The 23,899-nt window shown below is 50.6% G+C and overlaps 2 protein-coding genes across 11 annotated transcripts in view; one reads left to right on the top strand and one right to left on the bottom strand.

Moving 5' to 3' along the window:
• Positions 1-2,589, bottom strand: part of ZMYM3 (zinc finger MYM-type containing 3) — a 33,450-nt gene extending 30,861 nt beyond the window's left edge. For 3 of the 5 annotated variants that reach the window (XR_015702658.1, XM_087748845.1, XM_087748848.1), the window contains exon 1: positions 2,506-2,589. The gene's annotated coding sequence lies outside the window, so the exon portion shown is untranslated. Of the gene's footprint in view, positions 1-609; positions 1,583-1,906; positions 2,022-2,505 lie in introns of those variants that run through there. The other 2 variants (XM_087748846.1, XM_087748847.1) reach the window with 2 other exon arrangements.
• On the top strand, positions 1,968-21,081 carry NONO (non-POU domain containing octamer binding). Of its 6 annotated transcripts, XR_015702659.1 has the most exons (12): positions 1,968-2,589; positions 4,420-4,594; positions 6,907-7,127; positions 8,180-8,481; positions 10,431-10,526; positions 11,590-11,786; positions 12,066-12,150; positions 13,308-13,410; positions 14,800-14,842; positions 15,453-15,562; positions 20,412-20,599; positions 20,949-21,081. XR_015702659.1 is itself a non-coding variant. In XM_087748853.1 (11 exons), the coding sequence occupies exons 2-11, from the start codon at positions 4,429-4,431 to the stop codon at positions 18,052-18,054; spliced, it is 1,461 nt and encodes a 486-aa protein (XP_087604979.1). In that variant the 5' UTR covers positions 2,452-2,589; positions 4,420-4,428; the 3' UTR covers positions 18,055-18,946. The 6 variants fall into 6 exon arrangements, 5 of the variants coding, with proteins under 5 accessions (XP_087604979.1, XP_087604980.1, XP_087604981.1 ...); XM_087748853.1 differs by lacking the exons at positions 20,412-20,599; positions 20,949-21,081 and adding an exon at positions 17,917-18,946 and having other exon boundaries at positions 2,452-2,589; XM_087748854.1 differs by lacking the exons at positions 20,412-20,599; positions 20,949-21,081 and adding an exon at positions 17,917-18,946 and having other exon boundaries at positions 2,456-2,589; positions 6,934-7,127.
• The last annotated feature ends 2,818 nt before the right edge of the window (positions 21,082-23,899 follow it).

Genomic DNA, 23,899 nt, shown 5'->3' with positions numbered 1-23,899 from the left:
CTGCACTAGAGGCCTCTGCTAGCACATCTGTGTCCATCAGGGTCACGCATCCCAGCATCACTGACCATAAAACATCCGTAACAGAAATAACACAAGGGGCTTTGCTCCCAAAGTAAGGCCACGGGCTCAGCCTCTGCCCCTTGCTCTGGCTGTCAGAGCTGTGGAGGAATCTGGTGTGACTTACTGTCATCCTCCAAAGCAAGAGCACTCGTAGTAAGAGAGATGTAAGCAGGTGCAGAGAGAAACAGAGATTGTGCAAATATGCATGCTGAGGCTGTAAGCTGCAGGATGGCCATTACAGGCAGCAGCTCTGTAGGTTGCAGCTATTCCTTTAGTAAAGCTGGGCTCGCAATAATGACAGAGCGACTCTTACTAACAGCTTTGATCCCAGGATAGGCAGGGTTAGGCGAAAAAATGCAGACTAAAAGTTTTCTTGGGGAATGCAGCAGCAGTGAGAGGGAAAGAAGTTACAGCCTAGAGCAAGAGCCATAGCTGAAGCACAGCAGTAGAAGGGAAAAGCACAAACGAAGCAACTCTCATCCTCATCAGAAGGAGACTCCAGGAACCATTCCCCAGCGCTCAGCTGAGCATCCTGTCCCCCACCATCACCTGACACAGACCATGTCCAGCGCCGCCTCTGCCCACACAAGCAGATCCGACCGCCAGGGCCTTTGCCCGGGCCAGGCGGAGACCACAGCCAGCTCCCAGCCTTGCCGGTGCATGCCCTCCCGCCTGGGGCCAATCCTGCCTCCACCTCTGCAGACCGCACGGCAGGCAGTGACGCTCCCCAGGATGCATGGCCACGCTGCTTGCATGCAGCCCGGCCCACCGAGGCTTCGGCAGATCGGGGCTTTGCCTCCTCCGGCGGCACAAGGCAGCTGCAGCCCCGTGGGGCCGCACCTTTCTCTCACAGGGCCTGATCCTCGAGAGCAGGGCACGGCGTCCCGGGATCCCCACACACGCTCCAGGCCTCGGGGACGCTCCCAAGCCCTGCCCGGGTCCAGACCCTCCCCACCCGCCCAGGCAGACAAGACGGTGTGACACTTCACAGACCAGCAGCAGCAGCGTTTTACGCGAGCTCCGCAGACTTTGTTACGATGTGTGGTGACAACAGCATAAAGGCTGCGTCGCTCAAAGCCTCTGCCCGAGAGGCAGGGAGAGGCAAGGTGAGGCGGGTGCTGGGGCAGGGCACCGGCCGCGCAGCAGCAGGCTTCGCTTCGGGGCAGCTGGGTGCCGGGACCGTTTGCTGCCACCCCGCAGCGCAGCTCCCCGCAGCAGGGGAGGCCCCGCCGGGGCGGGTGCACCGGGGGCCGGGGCGGGTCTCGTGAGCCGCGCACCCCCGGGCCCAGCCCGTGCCGGGGCACCGAGATGGCGGAGGCCGCAGCCAGGGGCCACCCCGGGGCCTGCCACCCCCGCGTCACCCGGCACCGGGGCTGCGCGGGGATGGGTGCCGGGCTGGGGCCTCCCCCACGGAGGCGGGGGCACCCCGAGGCCTGCACCCCCCAGCAGGGGCGAGGACCGCAGCAGGGCCTCCCCGGTCCCGACCCGCGCTCCCTCCCGCAGACGCGGGGCCGGCGCCGCAGCAGGGCGGGGTCCCCGGGAGCCGCCCCCCGCCGCAGGGCGCCCCCAAGCGGCCGCCACGGACTAGGGCTGAGTGGCGCCGGCCCCGCCCCCTCGCGGCGCGGCAGGCCCCGCCCCCTCCCGCCGGGCACCCGCCCCGCCCCCCCACCCTGTGGGGGCCCCCCCGGGGCTCGCGCCGCACGCGCCTGCCCCGCCCCCACCCGCGGGGCCAAGCACCGGCGCCCCACGGGCCGGCGGCCCCGAGGCCGAACCGCGCCGCGCCGCCGCCCCACCTGCGCCGCCCGTGCAGCCGTAGGGAGGCGCCCGCGGCCGGCGCCGCTCGTACCTGGCTCCCCGGCGCTGCGCCGCCCGCTCTGCCCGGAGCCCGGATTCGGGTCGCGGCCCCTTTAAATGGAGGCGCCGCTTGGAGCCCTCAGCGCGCTGCAGCCCGGGGGGGGGCGGGGGCAGCGCCCCATTGGCTGTGCAGAGCGAGGGACGCGTTCCCATTGGCCGCGGCGGGGCCTGGGCTCGCGAGACTCGCTTGCAGGCGGCGGCCTCGGAAACGCGGAGCGGAGCTGCGAACCCGGGATCGGCGCAAAAGCCCCGACTCCGCCGGGCGGCCGGAAAACCAGGAACGGATCAGCGTGGCGGAGCGGGGCCGCGCGGACGGGTAGCGCGCAGCCGAGCGCAGGCAGCGGCCGCAGCCCAGCGGGGCACGACGCGGGGCGGGGGGCGGGCACGGCGGGGGGGCGCGGGCCGGAACGGGGCGCCCCGGTCCCCGCCGGTGCCCGCGCGGCCACCCGCAAAGTGCGGAGCGGATCGCGCGGAGCGGGCTTCCCACCCCGTTCCCCCCCCCCCCTTAACCCTCTCGCTGCCGCCTCGCGCGACCCGGGCCCCGCTGCCGCCCAGGGGGGCCCGGCCCCGCCACGCCGCCACAGCTGCTACCTGCGCGCGGGGGGAGACGCCCGGCCGGGTCCAGGCGCCGCCACCGCCACCGCCTCCCTGGAGCTGGAGCGTCTCCCCGGGGCGGTGAGTGACAGCGCGGCCGGGCGGGGCTTCCGCGGGGGCCCGGGACACGGCACCGCCCCCGGGAGGGGCTGCCCCGGCCGGCGCCCGCCGCCCGCGCCCCCCCCCCCGCCCCGGGCTCCCCTCCCCAACCGGGCCCCGCCCCCCTCCGTGCCCTCCCCCGCGGCACCCCGCACCCCCCTCGGCCCCCCCTCCCCCACTGTGACAGCCCCCACCCGGGCTCCCCTCCCCCACCCGCGACGCCCCCTCCGGCGGGCACCCCGCCCCCACCCGCGGGCCCCGCCGTGCCCCTCGCGCGGCTCCCCGCAGCCGGGCCTGCCCCACCCCCGCGGCTCCGCTCTCGGCGGCGCCCGGGCCCCCTCCGTCCCCGAGGGCACCGTTCCCCCCTTGGCGCCCGCGGGGCTCCTCCACCGTTCCTTCGGCCCCCCGGAACCGGCCCCCTCCCCGCCCGCTTTTATGTCTCCCCGCGGGGGTGCGGGGCTGGGCCCCGGGGGCACGGCGAGGCGGCGCCGGGGCGACCCCCGCGCTCCGGGAGGTGGAAGGCAGGGTTACGGCCGTCAGGAGGGGACGGCGGAGTCGCGGGAACCGGCCGCTCCCCGCTCCGGGAGGGCTGAGAGGCCGCCGCAGGGCTCCCGCGCCCGGCGCCGCTCGCCGTTACGTGCGACGCGACACGGAGGGAGACGGGCGGCTTTACTGAGCGGCGGGGGACCGAGCCGGCCCCAGGCAGTTAACGACCGCGGTCCCGCGGCGCCCGGGACAGCTCCCGGCGCTGGGCAGCCGCCGGGGGCAGGGCATGGCAGGACCCTCCCCGCTCCCGCGGGCCGGTTCCTCCCGCCGAGCCGACTGCGCTCCCGCGGCGGGTCAGCACCGCCCCGAGGGAGCGGGATGGCGGGAACGGGGGGCGGTGAGGGGCCGCCCGCGGCCGGACGGGGAAAGCAGCGGGCGCGGGGCTGGCGCTCGCCGCGGCGCCTTAAGGAGACCGGAGCAGCCGCCAGCTCCGCCGAGGCTCCGGTACCCGCGGGCGGGCGGAGAGGCCGCCCCTCGCGCCGCTCCCGCCACTGGGCCGAGCACGCGGGGGGAAGGCGGGCGCGAGGCGAGGCGCCACGTGAGCGCGCGGCGCGGCACGCGCTCGGCTCCCGCCGCTGTCCCTTTAAAGCGCGCGGCCCTCGCCGCGCCTGCGCGCCCCCTTCCTCCCACCGCGCCTGCGCGGCGCGCTCCGGCGGCTCGCGGGGCTCCTTTGTCCCTCGCTCGCCTCTCACCCAAGCTTTATGCCCGCGGCGGTGATTGGCAGCGCGCGCGGTGGGCTCCCGCCGCCGCGCAGCCAATCGGCTCAGCGCGGAGGGCTGCTGGGGCGGCTAGTCCCGCCCCGCCGTGGCCGCGCTGTGAGTGGCGGCGAGCACGGCCAGTCGTGGCGCGGTGCTGGAGGCTGGCAGGCCAATGGGAGCGCTGGTGGGGGGTGCCTGGTTAGGCTGCGCGAGTTCCGGCCGCGCGAGCGCTTCTCCTCGGGCTGCTGCGGGGAGAGGAGGCCGCGATCCGTCTCAGCGCTGGTGTCCGCCGCCAGGTGAGGCCGCGGCGGTGGCAGGGCCGCGGTTCGCCTCCGCTCCGCCGCGGGGCGGACGCTCCCGGGCGGCCGCCGCCGCTAGGGCCCTGCTGGGGCCCGCCGCGGCCTGCGCGGCCCGCCCCGCCCCGCCGCTGCACGCGGCCGCTTTGGCGGGCGGGCGGGCCCCAGTGAGGCGGGGCCGGGGGCGGTGGGAGCCACCCGGGGGCTGGGGACCGCGAGCGGGAGCCGGGCCGAGCTCCGGGCTGCGGCCGACCGGGCGTGTCTGCCTCTAGGTGGGAAAGATGCAGGGCAACAAGGGCTTCAACATGGAGAAGCAGAACCACACTCCGCGGAAACAGCACCAGCACCAGCAGCACCCGCCGCCGTCCATCCCCGCCAACGGGCAGCAGGCCAACAGCCAGAGTGAGTCCCGGGCCCGCCGCGGGGGGCCGCCCGGCCCCGCTTTGGGTAGGCGATGAGCGACTGCCCTCGCTTGCAGAGGGTGACTTCGAGTCCCGGTTGGCTGCCGGCCCGTACGGGTGCAACAGGTCTTGGCGGAATCAAACAGAACCCGCTCTTTCTGTGTTAAACAATAAAAACTCAGGTCCTTAAGCAAACTGCGACTGGCGTTCGCTGTTCGCCTGCAAGAGTCTGCTTTTTCCACTGTTGCAGACGGTGGTTTGAACTGCAGCTGGGTTGTTTTTTGTGGTTTTTTTGCACAGTCTGCTCACAGATGCATGCGGCTGCCGTAGGCTTGGCTGGGATTTGTTTGCAAGTTTTTTGCGTTCCCGAAACTGGGCAGTGATGTAGAGGTTCCTTCTTTGTCTCTGCAGTCACCAGTTAAGACTAAATTTTTACATGGAAGGGACCAGGAGATACCCAGCTTTACTTAATAATATTTCGGCATTCAAGTATCAGCTGACATTGATGGTGGCTGTTACTCTAGTCGAGTGTGTTTCCGGGTTTGTTCTTAATCGGTGTGGATTGTAGCTCTTTACTTGGGATACAGAGGCGGTGCTTGTGAGCTGAGACAATACACATTAATGGCTTCTGAGCCCTTAACTGATCTAGCTTGATAGTTTAGAAGTAGGGCAGCAAAGCATTGCCGTTAGCATTTTTGGGGGAGGAAGTGCTTTAGTTATATTAGAGATATTTTTTTTTTTTTAAGTTTGGACACTTTGGCTGTTCCAAACAAAAGTGTATAGAAGTCACGTGCACTTTGCATGATTCTTTGTGTTTCTTCTGTCAAAGTTGCAGGTTTAACTATATACACACACACACGCAGGGATACTGCATTACTAAAAAAATTCCTGCGTATTTTTATGAGGTGGCCCTGTTAAACAGGCTTCTTATCAGTTCATAGAAGATAATAGATGAGGGTGGCAGACCAGTCTGTTTCCAGTCAGGTTGGAAACAATACAACACAATAACTGTATTGTGGTATTTCCACAGGGATTAGCTTTTAGTGAGCGACTGTATCTCAGATTCCTTAAAGTGCATCTGCTTAAGGCAGAACAGTGGTAGTGGTATAACTCTGCTGTAAGTCCCTCCTACTGTATTCACAGGCCTTGCAACTGATCCCCAAATACTTCTGATAATGGTGTGAAGTTCACAAGACAAAACACTTCACTTATGCTCCCTTGCTGTGTGAAGGAGATAACTTACTCTCACTAATCTTCTATAGATGTACTGTCAGTCTTATTTTTTTTTTAGTGTTAGCCATGGAGGTGTGCTTATCCTTCTAAAAGAGTTGTACTTGCATGTCTTGCATGCATTGTCTTTGCATGAATAGCCTTTCCTGGTTAGTGCCATGCTTTGTAGCCTGAATGAAGCTGCTCATGTTCATAGTTTATTTCATATGTGTGGCCATGAGGCGTGTCCTCTGCAAAGCCAAGGGTTTGCTTTCTATGGCCCGCTGTCCTGTGCGGGGAAGTCCTCTATACGTTTAAGAATATGGGACACGGGAAGGTAAAATGATGATAAAGCCACCTGTGTGTCTGGCATGTGGCAGAGCTTCCAGGATTGTGCTGGACTCTTGCTGAATTAAAGGTTAAAGATTCAGGGTTAAATGCACGTGGGGATTTGAGAATGTTCCTACAATCTGTCCTGTTTATTAGTGTTAGATATAGCATTACTTATATAGATTTTAATAATGAACTTTGTAATTTTTCTGCGGTCTCACCTATATGGCTGGGTTTTAGTTTTGTGTTTGTTTTTTTTCTTCACTATTTTCACCATTCCAGCCTTCTCTTCAGCTTGGAACCCAGGACTCTAGAACCCAAATCCCATCTTGTAGAATGACAGCTATCTTAAATGTTATCTGGGCAAAATATCCTCTTGTTTGCATATTTTTCTAGACATCCAGGGTTGGTTTTTTTTGAGTAAAAATCTATTTGGTGGCCAAACTGTGGCTTTTGTAGAATTACTCAGGTTATAACAGCAAAATTCTGTATTGTGACTACAGTTGATTTTGTTGCGGGCCAGTCATCTTGACCAGACATCCAAAAGTTGAGTGGAATCTCTCGTTTTATTTCAAGCTGCAGTGTTCTTCTTTTCTCCAGTTCTCAGTTATCTTTCACTGGTGTTAATGAGCACTGAGGTCAGAGCATGTGTTTTCTTCAAAAAGAATATGGGCCTATTCTGACATAAAATCGTCTTCTTGCTGTAGAGATGGCTGGAGAGGTTTGAGACTGAAGTGAATGGGTGGTGTTACCTATATTGTCCTATGTCTCTGTGTTCACTGTGATGAAACCTAATAGAATTTATCCCCCCAACTGTAGAGCAGCTGTGTACCTTATTCCCCTCAGATGAAGGCCTGACTATTGACCTGAAGAATTTCCGGAAACCTGGTGAAAAGACCTTCACCCAAAGAAGCCGCCTGTTTGTGGGGAATCTGCCCCCAGATATTACAGAGGAAGAGATGAGAAAGTTATTTGAGAAGTATGGCAAGGCAGGTGAAGTCTTCATACACAAGGACAAAGGCTTTGGCTTTATCAGGCTGGTGAGTGACTTGCTACCTTTGGGGTGTTTTTGTGGCAATGACTCACAATGGAGGAGTATTGCTAATTGGAAGTAGTAGATGTTCAGATATATTGCTAATTAAGCCTGCTGTTGATTTTAGTAACCTGGAATACGGGATCAGATTCTACAAGTGCTTTGTCCTAGAGCTTGTTATGAGAAGGCATGCGAATTCAGGCAGCTTGTGGCAGGACTTATGAGATATCTGATAAAAAGTTATTCTGAAGTCAGCTGGTAGAAAACAGAAAGAAAACACAAACATGATGCTATTATAGACAAGGTGGACTTCTGTTTTCTGGAAGGGTGTGAACAGGAAATTTTTATGAACATGCGTTGTCGTGCAATATTACTGGTATGATGAATGCTCTTGAGGCAGGGGATCTCTAGATGATCACATTGAAGCGTGGCTAGGAGGGAGGTAGCTACCAACACAGAGTAATGGTTCTCAGACTTCATTGGCTCAGGTACAACCTTTCTGAAAGCCCCAAGGTGCATGGATGGAGCACGAGGTTCCCACACCAAAGTCTGGGGTGCTTTGCTGTAGTGTAGCTGCTTAGTTGTGATTTAAATGAGTGGAAAGGTGTGAAACTGGCCTAGGATGTCTTTCATGGATTGTCATACAATCAGCATTCCCTTTTACAGTTATCAGACTTGGCTAATAGTTGAATCTTGATTTTTTTATTTTTTTTTATGTATTTATTTATGCTTTGTAGCCTTAATATATTTATGTCTGATAGATAATGATCGTTTAGTTGTTTGCTTAGTTCGTACTGGTTGTTGGATTAAGCTTATGTCTGATACATTCCCCCTCCGCCTCCCCCCCCAAACTCTGCACATGCCTATTCAGCTAGCGTCATTGATAACAGAGAATAGCTGTGGTTTGGTAGGACACTTTTTACCATCCTATGGGAGGATTATTTGTTCCTCTCTGTGAAGTACTTGTTCAGGGAAATAGGCTTGTGACTCTGTTGTGACTGTGACTGGCTGATTCTGTACTGCATTGAGAGTTTTAATAATAACTTTTTTTATCTTCAGGAAACTCGCACTCTGGCAGAGATTGCAAAGGTGGAACTAGACAACATGCCTCTACGTGGGAAGCAGCTAAGAGTGCGTTTTGCATGCCACAGCGCATCGCTGACAGTCAGGAACCTGCCTCAGTTTGTGTCCAATGAGCTCCTGGAGGAAGCCTTCTCAGTGTTTGGCCAGGTGGAAAGGGCTGTGGTTATTGTGGATGACAGAGGACGATCCTCTGGGAAAGGCATTGTGGAGTTCTCAGGGAAGCCTGCTGCTAGGAAAGCCCTGGATAGATGTAGTGATGGGTCTTTCCTGCTAACTACGTAAGTGTGGAGGGTGAGAAGTGCTATACTGGCATGTGTGCAGGTTGATGGGTGGCATTGGCTTGTGAGCAGTGTTTCTTAACGCCAGAGTGGGACAGATGAGATATGGGGCAGGAGGTGGTACGTGATTTGCCTGGGGAGGACTTAACTTAGCTTTGTTCCGACAAGAGTGAGTCTGTGCTGAAACTCAGGTCTGAAAACTTTCTTCTGGGAAGCTGCTAGTGGGGTAAGTGTGTAAAACTTCCTGATAAGCTCTTTCTCGATAATGCCTTCTTAGGGCAACTAAAGCAGCCTTTTAAGAAGCAGGAGCTATTTCAGAGACCATCCATGTCATTTGTTGGAAACGAAGCTCAAGTGTGTTCATTGTACACTCTGGGTCGCTTCAGAGACCAGTCTTGGGCTGGGGCTCCACTCAGCAGCGTGCACTGCTGGGCTGGAATACTGATCCAGCATTGTGGGCATGGGATGTGTTGGAGAAGCTGGTCAGATAGATTGGATTGTTTGGAGCTTTCACTGTAATAAACTCTTTTCCTTGTGCTTGAATATCATAAAGCAACAAAGCATGTTCTTGCATAATTATGTGAACTTGCTCAAGTAAATGACTAATTCTAGATGCATTCCACGGAGCATGGCTTGTTGCTCTAACTATTAAGAGGGAGCCATTTTTCATCTCTTGGAAATAAAAATTACTGTGTTTTTGTTTTTTTTTTTAATATCTGTTTTTCTCCATGAGACACTTTGGGGATAACCAGTATAGCCTGTAGTCCTCTGCAGGAGGATTGCTGTTAGGGAGCAAAAGCTAATTCACAAGTCTATATCCTGAAAGAATCATGAAAACAAATTTTTAAAAGTGATCATGCAAAACTAATCACTGCCAGTGTGTAACTGAGAGCACCTGAGGGTAACATTCAATCTTTTTGTAGCTATCAGTATGTTAGATTCTGATATCTAGGACAGCAAACCAGTATGTTGCTTATTTCTAGTTATGTTTTGGTTTTGATTAAATTTGCTCTGGTTTGTCCTAGTTCATGACAGTAACAGCTAGATAAACTGGTTGGAATTGGTTCACGTTGGAACATAAGACTATTAATAATGGAATATGTCACATGGAAGTGAAAAGCTACAGTGTGGATCTTCAGCTGAGAGAGATTTTAGCCTCTATATCCTGCCTTCCTGCTGGAGTCTGGGCACCGTTTGCCAGTTGGCATAGCGTGACCATTTCTCTTCCATTTCCCCAGCTCTGGTAAATGGGGTTGAGGAGCTAATGAGAAGCTGCGGTGCTGAGGATGAGCTGTCAGTGCTGTGGTGGGGAGCTAATTCAGAGATTGAGGACACTTTAGTTAAATACTTCCTTCTGCACACAGAAACCAAGAGGACAGAAGCAGTGTCTGTGTTGTGAAGTGCACCAGGGGATTTCTTGTGGGGGAAATTCAGACAGGGCCCAACAGGCATGTACAGAGCACTGCTGCTTGGCAGTAGTGGCAGGAGAATATGACTGAATGGTACAGCCAGCAACCTCCAGTGAGGAGCAGTGTAGTTACTCTTTGGTTTAGGCAGCTATAAAAAGGCACACAGGGACTTGTGCAGCCTGTGGTTGGCCATGTAGCAAGGGAGGAAAGGGATTAAAAACAGACTCTAGGGACTACAAGACTTCATACTGAGTAGATCCTACTGGAGGATGTCAGGTTCCAGTTAAGCTGTTAATTTGAACCAGTAACTGCAGGTATTCTTTCAGTACAGTTTTGGTTTGGATTCAACAGGGATTTTGATTAACAGTTCAGCTGTTATTCTAGAAAGAAAGAAAAAATGTTCAAAGTGATTTCTGGTTTCATTTTGGTTGAGATCCCCAGCTGCTCTGAATTTCTAAGTTCAGACACAGTATGCATGCTTTCCTACACTGCAAGCTCATTCTTGAATTTTCTTGAAAACACCTCATCTTTTCTTTACAGATTCCCTCGGCCTGTCACTGTGGAGCCCATGGATCAGTATGATGATGAAGAGGGACTACCAGAGAAACTAGTCATCAAAAACCAGCAATATCACAAGTATGTGCCTGCCATGTGACAGGAGATGAGACTACCTGTGGACTAGGACATTGACTAGTGCCTCAGTCTAGGGGGGTGGCTCATCAGTGCTACTAAAGGTCCTCCTTTTTTCTGTAAATGTGACCTGACTCTGGAAAGAGAATTGCATACACAGTTCTCTTGCTGTGGTTAGCTGAAAAAGAGCAGTGGTTTTGGATCCACCCTGCTGGATAAGACTGGCAGCCTCCACGTATTTTTCATAAGTCCATTTCAGTTGTTGGAATAAAAAATTGTGTCAGTGTGAGATAACCTGAGATCCTCTTGCTCAGATGAGAAGCTGAAGCAAAGACTTAAGTTACTTGCTCTAAGTATTACAGAAAGTCTGTAGAGGAAACAGATTTGAACCCACAGTGAAAATGTGAGGAATGATGTGAATAGCGTTAGGAGATTGTAGAGCTATCCAGGTGTAAGGCCATGGTCTTTGAAGGCTTCCCAGTGTAAGTAGGTATCATGTGCTCCGAGCAGTGGGAATTAGTAAACCATGTGAGCGCGTGAATTTTTGAAGTAAGGAAGATGAGAGCTTCAGGAGCTGGGAGGCTGCATTAGGAATAGTCATGTGCTCCGGGTGCAGGGGCTGCAGAGGTTGGTGAAATAAACACACATGTTTGGGCAGTGTTTGTTTCTGGAGTGGATCTGTCCATAAGATGTGCAGCAGGAGCAAAGGCTGTTTCTTTCAAGAGTATTTCTAAATGTCTTTACCCAGAATCTTTTGGTGTTTTATGAAAGCAGTGTCATTGCTTGTTATGGAGGAGGGCAGGGCACAGTTTCCATGTGTAATTAATCCTGCAGGAGGATTCTGCTTAAGTTTCTCCTTTGAATAAGATGATTCCTGAGGAGCAGACAAACTGGTATCTCAGGCATAGCTATTTGTGAGAAAGTAGAATACAAAGTGGTTCCTTGTTGCACTAAGAAATGCATTTCGAACTGTGAAAAGGATCTGCCATTGCATTTAACATAAAAATGTATTTTTCTTGGTTCCTCCTTGCTCTGTTGGAGCATTCACTAGCTCTTCCTTGTTTGACAGGGAGCGTGAGCAGCCTCCTCGATTTGCACAGCCTGGCAGTTTCGAGTACGAATATGCCATGCGTTGGAAGGCTCTAATAGAAATGGAGAAGCAGCAGCAAGAACAAGTAGACCGCAACATCAAGGAAGCTCGAGAGAAGCTGGAAATGGAAATGGAAGCAGCTCGCCATGAGCACCAAGTTATGCTCATGCGGCAAGGTACCAATCAAAGATAAATACAGTATCAGAACATGGCCCTGCAACATCCAGGGGTGGGTAGCTCAGTAGACTGGCTAGAGCCCACTGAAGGTGAGCTGTGGTGTAGCTGCTTGACTTGTAACCGAGCATGGTAGCAGCAAATTAATGGGGAGATGTTACTGCATTGCTGGAGGCTCTGTTACCTTATTCTCTCGTGTGTTATGGTTCTAGTTCAGGAACTGATAAAGAGAAGGCATGGGAGATGAGTTTGATTGGGTTTTTTACTGTTGCCTTTTACAGATTTAATGAGACGCCAGGAAGAGCTGAGGAGAATGGAGGAATTGCATAACCAAGAAGTACAAAAACGTAAACAGTTGGAACTCAGGTAAGGGGGCAGGTTATGAAATGCTGTGAATCCATAATATTATGGAATGAAATGCTTCTTCAGTGCACCTAATTGTTCAGTGTGACAATTTAATTACTACCTAAAGTGTGGCTGTTATTTTGGGCCTTTTTGTTCATAGGGAGAGTGTACAGTTGGTTTAAAATGGAAGAGGTAGGAGTTTCTTCCACTGATTAGTATTTGGTTTTTTACAGTTCTCTGTCTCAGTTTAGCTCCTTGACCGAGGCAGATAGAAAAATCAGAATCTGTGCAGTGATTTGGTGGCTTCATTGCTGCAGGCTGGGAAAGCCCCTTCTAGCATCTATCTTTTTGTTTGAGGGGTAACTTAGTTTCAGAGATTTCTCTCTCCATTCTAGCTCTTCCTTGTCTTGGGTCATTTTCAGAAGCTCCAGGAAGATCTCCAGACTACTTCTGTAATAGAAGGGGCTTGAGAACTGTCTGGCTTGTCTGCATTATATTCCATGTAGTCAGCATGTATTTGGAAGCTGCTGTGTACATAGAATCATTTAGGTTGGAAAAGACCTTTAAGATCAAGTCCAACCGTTAACCCAGTACTGCCAAGTCCACCACTAAACCACGTCCCTAAGCACCACATCTACCTGTCTTTTAAATACCTCCAGGGGTGGTGATTCAACCACTTCCCTGGGCAGCCTGTTCCAGTGCCTGACTACCCTTTTAGTAAAGAAATTTTTCATAATATATCCAATCTAAACCTCCCCTGGAGCAACTTGAGGCCGTTTCCTCTGGTCCTATCACTTGCTACTTGTGAAAAGAGACTGACACCCACCTCGCTACAACCTCCTTTCAGGCAGTTGTGGAGAGCAATAAGGTCTCCCCTCAGCCTCCTTTTCTCCAGACTAAACAAGCCCGGTTCCCTCAGCTGTTCCTTGTGAGACACACACATGGGCATGCTCATGTTGGGTTTTATAATAAACTCCTTAAAATTGAAAGTGTTGGAAATGTCTTGGTGCAAATACATGTTTCTGTTTGCATCATGAGGTACCTAATATTTTACAGCCTCAGCAAAATAATGTTCTTAAAGTTGTAGGTTTCCAAATGGCCCATTAGGCAGCACTGCAACACTGTGATGCAGATGGTTGGTGTATGTGGTGCTGAGCATCCTTGGACCTTTTTTGCAGGCAAGAGGAAGAACGCAGGCGCCGTGAGGAGGAAATGAGAAGGCAGCAAGAAGAGATGATGAGACGCCAGCAGGAAGGGTTTAAAGGGAATTTTGCTGATGCGGTATGAGTGCTTCTACCTTCCCATTACATCTGGACACTGATGTTAGATTTTTGCCCTTCCACAGCATGGGGCTTTCTGTGAATGCTTAACTTGTTGGTTGAGAGACTCTACATCTTTAGTGCATTCTGCCCTAAATTACTGAGTCCCTCCGATCTTAATACAGTTTAGTCTGGAAAATATAAATACCCGAGTTACTGTCCCACTGCTGTTCATGTAGGAGCCTCACTGGCAGTATTGCTGTTCAGAAGAATATATGCGAACTGATTTTATTCTAACACTAACAAAGATATACTGTCCTGAAGTACTGCTGCAGAACCATCTTATGGTCATACGCCTGGCTATATCCCTAGCCTGCAGTCTGTCTTACTCATGCTTAGATGAAATGATCCCAATTTGAGGCATCGCTGCTGGCATGATAATTGCTTGTACTTAAAATTCAGTTGGTCAAGTATTTTCTTGTAATGTAAAATGTGTGATAACCTGCTTTTTAATAGCAGTATCTCTAGTTCTACGAAGAACTGTCTTACACTTAATTTCCAGTTCCAGCAATTTTCTATTGTGGAGGCAGCTGTAGTGCTATTGAGGTGGTATAATGGCATCGATGCAGCAGGGTGGCAAGTGTTTTATGTATCCTAGCGAAAAATTGGCCCCTAAGCAAAATAGCTAGATATATGTCCAACCAAAAGGGCCAAAACCATGTGACTGACCTAAATGTGTGAATATTACCCTGCATAGCAGAACTCCAGATTTCTCTAAATAATAGTGCCTTCATATGATAAATAGTGGCACTGAGACTACAGATGAAGTGAAATCCCTTCTTCAGTTCCCACTGTGGAAAAAGTAGTACCCTCACTGAAGTGGGGAGGTGTTTCTAGCATTGCAGTGAGATGTGTGATGTGTCCCCTATGCTTAGTTAATAAAAGAGAAATTGAACTCACTAACTGGTGTTTTAATGCAAGTGACCCAGTGCTGTGTCTTTATGTAAGTTTGCATTCCTTTCAACAGGAAAAGCTTCTTAGCTATGCTGAGGAAGTAGCAAAACTAATTGTATCTAATGTGTTACTGCTGCTCAGCAGATCTTTCCATCCAGATATCAGATATCTCCTTATGCTGCTGTTTGGTAAAATCTGCGTGCGCAGCTTTGCTGTTGGATGTTTTACCATGATTGTGAAAAACAGTCTTTCAGAATGAGATACTTTTAAGTAAGACTTGTTTGTTCAGCAGTTAATTGTGTGAAGATAGCTTAGATCTTCTTTTGAAATTTACCCTTGGGAATGACTTTTCTACACAGTTTTCAGTAGTAAAACCCCAGAACTCATTGAATTTGTATAATTGTGTTTAAAAAGCCTGAATTTTTATCATTTGAAATGAGTGTCTCTTTTTTTCCAGCGGGAGCCACCAGACATGCGAATGGGACAGATGGGTATGGGAGGTAAGAGTATTCTGTGGCCATCTTTGTTCCTATGCATGTTCCTTCCCTCCTTTACAAAATCTGTACATTTTGTCTTATTGGCTCCTTATTTAGAAACTCAATCATAGTAATCTCCCAGTTCATGTGACAGGAAACATAAAAAAATTGGGGTATGAAGCAGTACTGTACATTTGTGAAAGACTCAGTTCAGTAAGCAAAAGACTTCACTGAAGTTGCTATCAGACCCATAGTGTGCTTTGGAAGTTTGTACTGATACAGCAGCTGGTACAACATGTGGTGCTAGACCTTGAGCCCAGGAAATAATCTTGATTACTGTATTTTGACTACATGATTTAGTTTCAGGCCACATGTACAAGAGCAAGTGAAAAGGCGATGGGGGCTTAGTGGTTAATGAAGGTGGTGAATGTTAGCGCCTGCTGTAGTTTCAGATAATACTGGGATCCAAGATCAGTTTTTCTTGACCTAATAGTGCAAAGCTAGTTAATAGACTAGGACTCTGTCCCTGAATATAACACTACCGGGAGCTTACACCGGGTTTTGTGGCTCTGGAGTGATGGGTAGACCCCAGTCCCCGTGTCTGCCAGGGCTATTGTTCAGTTTTCTTTTCCAGGTACCATTGGCATGAACAATAGAGGAGCTATGGGTGGTACCAATGTCCCAGCTGCTGCACCTCCTGCGACTGGTCCTGGAGCTATGATACCCGATGGAGCCATGGGAATGGTAATGTATCTCCATCTGCTTGCACACCTTTTAAATGCAGATTATGTTGTTTCCATTGTTAAGCACTATGCTGGTGAAGTTGAAGCTTGTTTGTCTAAGTAGACCTGTTGCTTAACTCCTGCTGAAATCTTTAGAAGTTAATCTTGCCTTGGTACTAGTTGGTAATTTTCAGGAGATTGAGCCAAATCTAATAACTACTTACTTTACTTCCAAGATTGCTAGTTCTAAAACATTTGTTAGGAAGATCTTAGCAATAATATATGGTTATTTTTTAAATGGCATAATGGGAAGCACTTTGTTGAATGAGAGTGTTTTGAGAGTAGATTCTTGCAGGCATAAAGCCAAGCTTTCAGGAATGTTCTGTCCATCACCAGTTTTAAAAACAATTATCTCCTATGCTAATAGGCTAAAATCAGTATGGTAATAGTCAGTATGCTAAAATGAGTTCAGCTAATTTGCTGAGGAGGTAAAGAGCAAAGAATCAGTGGAGGTTATGCTTATTTATTTGCCTTTTTTAATTTTTGTATTTAATTTAATTCTAAACTTTACTGCAGAGCTTTACAATAGACCATGGCTTCTGTGGCATCTGTCATTCCTCTCTGTCACACAGAGGATCGATCCTCTCACAGGGTCAGCACTTCCAGTCAGCAGCAGAAGCAGCAGCAGTCATAGTCAAGTTTGTCCTGAAAGCTCATCTTCCTTTAGTGGTTTATATCAGTTGGTCTAATAAACAATTTTCCTGCAAACCTTCCAACTTAGACTTCTTGATCTATTGTGACTGCTACATCACGGAATTTTTTTTGTCATAAAGAACAGTTTTATTTGGCTATAAACTTTTGTACCTAAGTGGTAGGGACAGTGGAGCAGCTGAGGTTAAGGGAATGCATACTGCACAAGGAAATTAAGGGGAAGATGAAGAGAGGAACGGAAGGGGGAGGCGAGTTCAGATGAATATGATGAAATAATACCATTTAGACTAAAAAGCAATAAGCTGTTTCTCTAATGGCCAGAAATATGTATAGTCTTTTTGGAAACTATTTATTCTGGCCATGTGCGTCATTTTAGAAGTTACTGGGCCCATGTATTCCAGCTTTTTATTCACGCAGGGAGCAGTTACTTTGCGTGTTTGCTCCAGCTACTTGGAGCGATTGCAGTGTCCTTCCCTGTGATGTGTCCTACAGGATAAGTTCATGATTACTCAGAATTTTTCATCTGTAGGGAAGGGAAAAAGGTAGGAGTGCTATGTTACTGCTAGTGCCTCCCCTGCACTGCCAGCGAAGGGAGCATTGAGAGTCCCTGGGTCTTCCCCATTGACACTTTTACTGAAGTTTAGGTCTGTGTTCTGTAGAACCAGGCAATACCATGGATTCATCTACAGTACTAATACCAACGATGATGATCATATATGTGTCACATTACATTGCATATATATGTATCACTGCTGTAAACCTGTGGACAAAGAATCAATGGAACCCAGGAGCCTGGTGTAAAGCAGCTCTGCTCTATGTAGTCACTTGCCCCAGTGCAGGGGGAAGGAAGAGGCAGTGGTTGCCTCCAGTACCTTCCCCAAAGGAGGTACCATGTCCACCATGAGGACATTCAAACAGCGGAGCCGGTTGCACAGAGAGGTTGTGCAGTCTTCATCCTTGGATGTTTGCAAGACCTGACTGGATAAAGCTGTGACTAAGCTAGTCTGACCTCATAGCCGATTCCACTTTGAGCAGGAGATTGGACTAGAGACCTCCTGAGGTGCCTTCCCACCTGAATTATCCTTTGATCATCATCTCCCTGCTGGAAGGAAGAGGCTGTGCAATAGCACTAATCCAGCTGGGAGAGGGGAGAGCCAAAGGAATGGAAAAAACAGCATACGATCAGGGCATGAAAGAATGGAAATAACAGGATATGATCAGGGCACAAGACGAGTATTGCAGACTTACTTTCGTATTGGAGAATTGTGTACACCTGGATTGTGATAGTGCAATGACATTCATGTGTCAGTATGCTGCTCCTCATTTGCCTTCAGTTTGGGTGAAGGAACATGGTGGAACTGTGTTCTCCTTTCCCAGGCTGCATTACTCACATGCTCCACAGCAGGGCACTAGTCTGTGAGATGCTGCAAGCTGTATTCCAGTATGCTTGACTACAGGTTACGTGGGGAAAGAGACTTGGTCCTGCAGTGGTCCTGTCAGTCCAGTTTTGGGGCTTTGGGGATATTTTTGGTGGGGTGAAGGTTTGTAGCAAGGTCAGCTGGAATTGTAGAATCCTGGTGGAATTTGAATCAACTCACATGGCATTTAACTGCCCTTGTTCCTTGTTTTTCTTCCTTGCTCTTCTGTATTTGTCCTCATTACAAGACTCCACCACCGCCTGCAGATCGCTTTGGCCAGGGTGGCACAATGGAAGGCCTCGGAGCGATGGGAGGGAACCCACCTGCCTTCAACAGAGGAAATCCAGGGGGTGATTTTGGCCCTAACAAGCGTCGCAGATACTAACAGAATTAAGCTACCCCCTGCACACGCCCCAAAGAGGAAAGGAATCTTGGCAGGCCATACAGGGTTCAACTGGGGGGGGGGGGGGCATTAAAAACAGTTAATTAGGGCCTGTTTTGGTAAAGCCACTCTAGGATGAGGGGAGTGCAGTCTGACTGGTAAAGGTTTTAGAAAATTTCATGTGGTGCATTCCTATAATTTCAATGTGAAAAATGGATTCTGGGAGGCTGCCATGGTTGTTCGGTAACGGTAAAATCTGGCAAGGACCTTAATGCCTTGACCATTCCAGGTTTCCTATTTGCAGCCGAAGTCCTGAGACTAAACTAGATAAAATTGCAGTATGTCTTGGCATTTTTTTTAGTGTAGCATATCTTGCTTAAGAGCACAGGGAAGTCTCTGGAGAACTAGGGCAGCATCTGGGTACTTTGCAGCTCCCATGATTCTGTAAATTTATATAGCTCCAAATCATGTAGTGAATTGGGGGAGATTTTATGTTTGTTTTTTTCTGTTCTTCCCCCCCCCCTCCCCCCAGCTTGTAGTTATTCCTTTTATCTGGACCATCTGTTTCTTTAAAGTAGTTGACTGTCATGTGCAGCCTGAATGGCTGGGAGGCTCTTGTTTGGATGGATTTTTTGATAACGTGTTGTATCGCTGTTTATTTTTACTGGTAGTAAAGTACAATCTATTGGACAAAGATACTGTATCTTATGCTGAAGATTTAACTGAAACAAATGTTTGTATAATCTTAACCTTGCCTGTCTTTTGTGTAGAAGTACTACAAGATTTTTCATTTAATGTAAACTGAACACAAGCTGTAATTGTCCCACTAACAAGTTTGAGTTTGTCTGAGGAATGTTACAGGAATGCATTATTAAAGTGGATTTTAAGCCTTTTTTATCTGGTGTGTTGTCTCTTCTGTTTTTTGAATAAAAATGTGTACATATGGATTGAAGTAAATCAAGCTTCAGATTATGGCACAGAAGTTGTTCTTGCATAGCTCTAGAAAGAGGGTGTTGAACCCCTGAGAATTTTCTAACAATTCTTGTCACAGAAGGAGTTCTATTTGTGTGTTGCAACGAGACCTTCAACTTCAGCATTTCAGAATACAGTAAGGGAGCTCCTGATGCACTTGGGATGTGTCTATGTTGTGGATGCAGAGAAGCAAGACATTTGTTCATGTGTCACTGGGAGCATGGAGTTCAGTTCACGTCTCATCTGCATAGTACAAAGTTGCCTGCCTGCCTGCCCTGTGCTGCAGTTGCCTCTGGCTGGGATGCAGTCCTCCCTGCAGAGTTCTCGACTGCTGTGCTGGGGCAGGCAGCGGAGGACTCGCAACGGTCAGTGGCAAGAGTAATCATAGAATCATCAAGGTTGGAAAAGACCCTTAAGATCATCGAGTCCAACTGTCAACCGTAATGATTTATCTCGTATAATAGAGGAGGGAATCTGTAGGGTCAGGAGCCTTCTGTGAGTTGTGTTCTCACACTGAAGCTCTTGAGGCTGGGGAGGGGGGAGCAGAGGGGGAAGCTTAGAAAGAGATTTAGGTGGGAAAGGGAGGGAGAAGGAGTTACAGCCTGAGAGCATAAGGAGCTGCCTTACACACTTGTGAAATAATAGAGGAGATTAGAACATTTTCAGATGCCTAATGTTACCAAGGCAATAACCTTAAAAAAATTAGGGTTTGGTAGGTACTGTGTAAGTAGGGAAAGATGAAATAATCTCTCTGGAGGTGTTATTGGTTTACCCCTGTCATTTGATGGCTTATAATTAGCTGGGAATGGGATGATTGATAAGAAGCTGTATTGAAGAGAGACTGCAGCTGATGGTCTTGTTTCTTTTGCTTGTTTTGTTTTGTTTCCCACATTGGAAAGCATCAGCATCAGTAGCTGACTTGCTGAGGTGATATGGGGCTCCTGAGGCTGGACTCTGCACAAGCACTGTTGTGATGTGCTGAGGTTCAGCCAGTGCGCAGAAGGGAATGCTTTCCTCTGCATGCTTTTCCAAATCGCTGGCCATTACGTAGTTGCAGACTGATGAAGTATTTTGACCGTCTTGAAGAGACACCCTTGCTTTTTGCTGTCGTATCTGATCAGCTCATTTAAAATGCACTTATGCAGTATCAGTTCATATCAGACCAAGGACTGATGAGCAGTCTGGTTCTTAATCACTTTGCTGTTAGCTTTAAACCCCCGTCATTTGTGTGCTTCAGAAGTTAAAACTTGTGCTTTACGCAGCTTCCCCTTAAACAACAGTGACGGCATTTGCAAGAAAGATAAGTCTGAAAAATCCAACTGGTACCTGGATAATTTTGTCACATCAAAGCAGTAGACAAACATTTGCTTTTTTTTTTTCTGGCACAGTGCATCTCGCTAGAAGCTGTCATTTATCACAGAAAGCTACAAGTGGTGGAATATGCTAAACTACTTCTCCAGCAAGCTACCTTTGGGAGCTGACAGAAGGAAGATGTGTTTTCCTGTGGCTTTGCTGAAAGGAGCCATCATTCCCTCTTCTGTCTTGGTCATGGCTCGGGTACCTGCTTGTCTACCTGGTGAGTCACCGGGTGCCAGAGGTAGCCAAAAGTAGAGGAAGAAAGGGAGCTCAGCCAGGCACAACACTGCCTTTGAGACACTTTCCCTCGCTACAGCCTGGCTACTCTGCTCTACCTGAGCTCGTAGTGACCGTGCTTTAAGGCAACAGGACCTTCCAAAGGAAAACCTGTAAAACCCCGCACTCCCTGCCTGCTCAGGCTATTTTGGGCAGCAGGTTTTTATTAGGGATGCCAGCTAATGACAAGAAAACTGAGTCTTAAGAGTAGACTGAACTCTCTTCTTTTTGGACCGGTTCCTGTTCAGGAGTGAAGTGCACTTTTTGATGAGGAATATTGCCTGCATTTTCAGAGTGAGCACCAGAGTAAACGGGCTCCTTCAGCAGCTCAGCTCTGAGGAGACGAAATTATCCCTGGGAGCAAGACACAAACCTGTTCTCTGAGCTGTTAAGTACAATCAGCGCAGAGCTCTTGGACAACAGCCGGTACGTATCCCCTGAGCAGTGCTGTCAGGAGTGGCTGGGCAGAACTTCCGCTGTAGAATTGCTCAGCACATATTCCTATGGGGAAGATTTTATTCCCCAAATAGCTAAAACATGAATCCTGCCTACTAGCTTTGTGCAGCATACATAGCAGTAATATATATGTCAGGGATTCTCCTCCTAACCAGCCTTTTGTACGGAGGAACTACTCCATGCTATAGAAATGCACTCCCTTCCCGCTACCCTGGGCTCCACAGAGCATCCCGAACAACCGCACGGTCAGGGTGAGCTGGGTTTCTCTCCCTGGAGGCATCAGCATGTTCTCCCCAGGACTCTGGGGGGCTGTTTTACACTGACCCTGATTGTTCAAGTGCAAACACATTAAGTTGGGGTTGAGAATCATTTGGTCCTTTTTTTCTACGTCCTTTTTGTTCTGTTATATATCAAATTAAGTGCACATTAAACAAGCTTTATTTTTAATTCTCAGCTGGCCCATTCCTTGCAAGCTGTTTCAAAGGTGTTGGTCACGACCGTCCCTGCTTGGCCGGCTCGCACGGTGACTTCTGCTTTACTTGGAGCTCTGCCCCGAGGAGGACCAGGCTCAGCAATATGGCCCTGTGGCCCAACTGCAACTGCCAGAAGCCACAGTTTCAAACTAGATGCTGTGTGATGGATGTGCAGTCCAGCACGCTCTTTGCCATCACCTGAACCTCATCTCCTCTTTTTCCTAATTTTTAAGCACCAGGTCTAGCAGGGCCTTGAGTCTCCTGGTGGCTGATTGAGCAGTTCCCCTGGAGCTCATCTGTTTCATGGTGGATGTCTTGTGTCTGTCCCCCGGGCTGCACCCCTCACCTTGTCCTCCCTGAGGAGCCTCCCCTTGGGCCAGGAGCCGTGGACGCCCCAATTCACTGTATGTCACTGTGCTATGTTCCCAATAGGTTCTGTCTTTCAAGCCACCTCATTCCCTGCAGACATTTGCAGCAGTGCAGCAGAGGAGCAAGGGCAGAGCAGTGCCGCTGCATGCTCTTGGCTGCCTGCCGCTGCTCCTCGGGTGCTGGGGGCACTCTGCTTGGCCGTGGCCCCCCCAGCTACCTGCTGGTCCCTCTGCCATGAGCCTGGGTGTGTGGGTCAGCCACAGCATCCTCTTGGCATTTCCTCCGAGGCATGCGAGGTAATCTGACCTCCGGATTCCAGATTCTTACTGGCACAGGGATGGCGACAGCTGCAGCCTTGCTGACAGCTTGTGGAAAGGACAAGGAGATCTGAAACCCTATAGCTCTGCTCAGCCCCCAGCACCACAAATTCCCCTGTCACAGGGCTCTGCCCAGCTTCCTGGGTCCCAGGTGATCCCTCCTGTCTGAGCAGAGGCTCTGGATGCCAGCAGCGTTTTTTTACCCACCTTTGGGACCATTGGGTCATTTATTGTGCCTTGAGGCACTGCAGTCCTTTGAGGGAGGTAGCACCTTGAAGCCACGTGGCTCATGCTGGTATGACGGTTCCCCAGTGCCCTCACGTTTCCTTCCTAGATTTTGGGTTGGATATGGGTTTATACACAGGCTACCCAGGTATAAGGAGGCCTGATGGTGACACATGTCCTCCCCTCCAGCAAGGCCATCTTCCTTGCTAATGAGATGACAAGGAAGAGCTTGACGTTGCTGCTGGCCAGAGCATCTCAAGGTGGGGATGGCACAGCTGAGCTGGTGGTGGAGCAGTGGGGCAGTGTGAAACAAGTCTCGAGTCATCTCCCTGGTGAGCTCCAGAATTTCGGCAAGGGTTCATCCTAACTCTGGATTTTGGAGATCCCCTTGGCATGACAGCAGATCCTGCAGGTTGTTGTAGGGGGATTAACTAGGTTAAACAAACATCATGGGACAGGGATGGGGTCACATCAGCCATGGTAGACTCCCTGGGCAGCTGCTGCCTGCAGGACCTGCCCTTTGCGCTTTCTGATAGTGCCAAGGGCTTATGTTGAACCCAGTTCCTGAGCAGAAACGCTCTCCAGGTGCTGTGTGCTCCAGCAGGTCAGGGCAGCACCCAGGAAACAGCTGTCTCTGCAAACAAGAACAACAAAAAGAAAATAATACTTATTTTAGATGCTTGTAGGAACTAAGTAAAACCTTTGATCTCAAGAGGGTTTCCTGTTTGCAGAGGAAAACCCTTGGGTCCCAGAATGGGAGCAGGGAGTCCGAGCAAATCCCTTCTGGGTACAAGGGGCCCGTGTAACATTTTGCGTTCTTCTGTGACAACAACCGATCTTCCAGGTGACAGATTTCATCCCTGGGTTGCACAAGATCCTGCACTGAAGGATATCTTGGCCACACGCACTGCTTTGGTCCACTGGTGCCTCTGTCTAGCAGAAGGTTGTGCCTTTTGGGGCTGGGGGGGATCAGCACAGGTTTTGCCCTGGGACTGTGGGAAGTCTCTTCCCTTCTTTCACAGGAAATTTTCAGCTGCTTCTATAAATGCTAAAGAAACTGAGAGCCGTTGGTCAAGAGGAGTCGCAGGTTGTCCCGAGCCAAGCGTGAGCACCGGGGTGGCACTGATGCCTCTGTGCCGGGTGCTGGTGGGATGGCAGGTGCTGGGAGGTCCTCTGCCCACCCCAGGTGTGGAGCCACCCCGCAGTGCCCATTCCCTCTGCCGGGTGCAGGGGCAGGACAGAAATGCCTCTCAAGATAATGTGGGCGCCGGGTCCCGTCAGCTGCCAAGCTGCTATGTCCATCTTTAGCCTGCTCTCCAGTTACCAGACACCTCCTCCGGCTGCCTCCAAAGATAGGCAAAGCCACCTCCCAGTGCCGGGGCTGGAAACTGCGGGGAAGCAGAG

Source organism: Nipponia nippon, unplaced genomic scaffold (assembly GCF_047370975.1).
Source record: "Nipponia nippon isolate SJK-2023a ecotype South Korea unplaced genomic scaffold, ASM4737097v1 scaffold_12, whole genome shotgun sequence".
Taxonomy (NCBI): Eukaryota; Metazoa; Chordata; class Aves; order Pelecaniformes; family Threskiornithidae; genus Nipponia; species Nipponia nippon.
This window is presented reverse-complemented; position numbering and strand designations above follow the sequence as displayed.

Coding starts and splice junctions, on each gene's coding strand:
- NONO (XM_087748853.1), top strand. CDS start 4,429: ATGCAGGGCAACAAGGGCTTCAACATGGAGAAGCAGAACCACACTCCG. Junction 4,595..6,906: donor GCCGCCCGGCCCCGCTTTGG/GTAGGCGATGAG, acceptor CCCCAACTGTAG/AGCAGCTGTGTACCTTATTC. Junction 8,482..10,430: donor GGGTCTTTCCTGCTAACTAC/GTAAGTGTGGAG, acceptor TTTTCTTTACAG/ATTCCCTCGGCCTGTCACTG.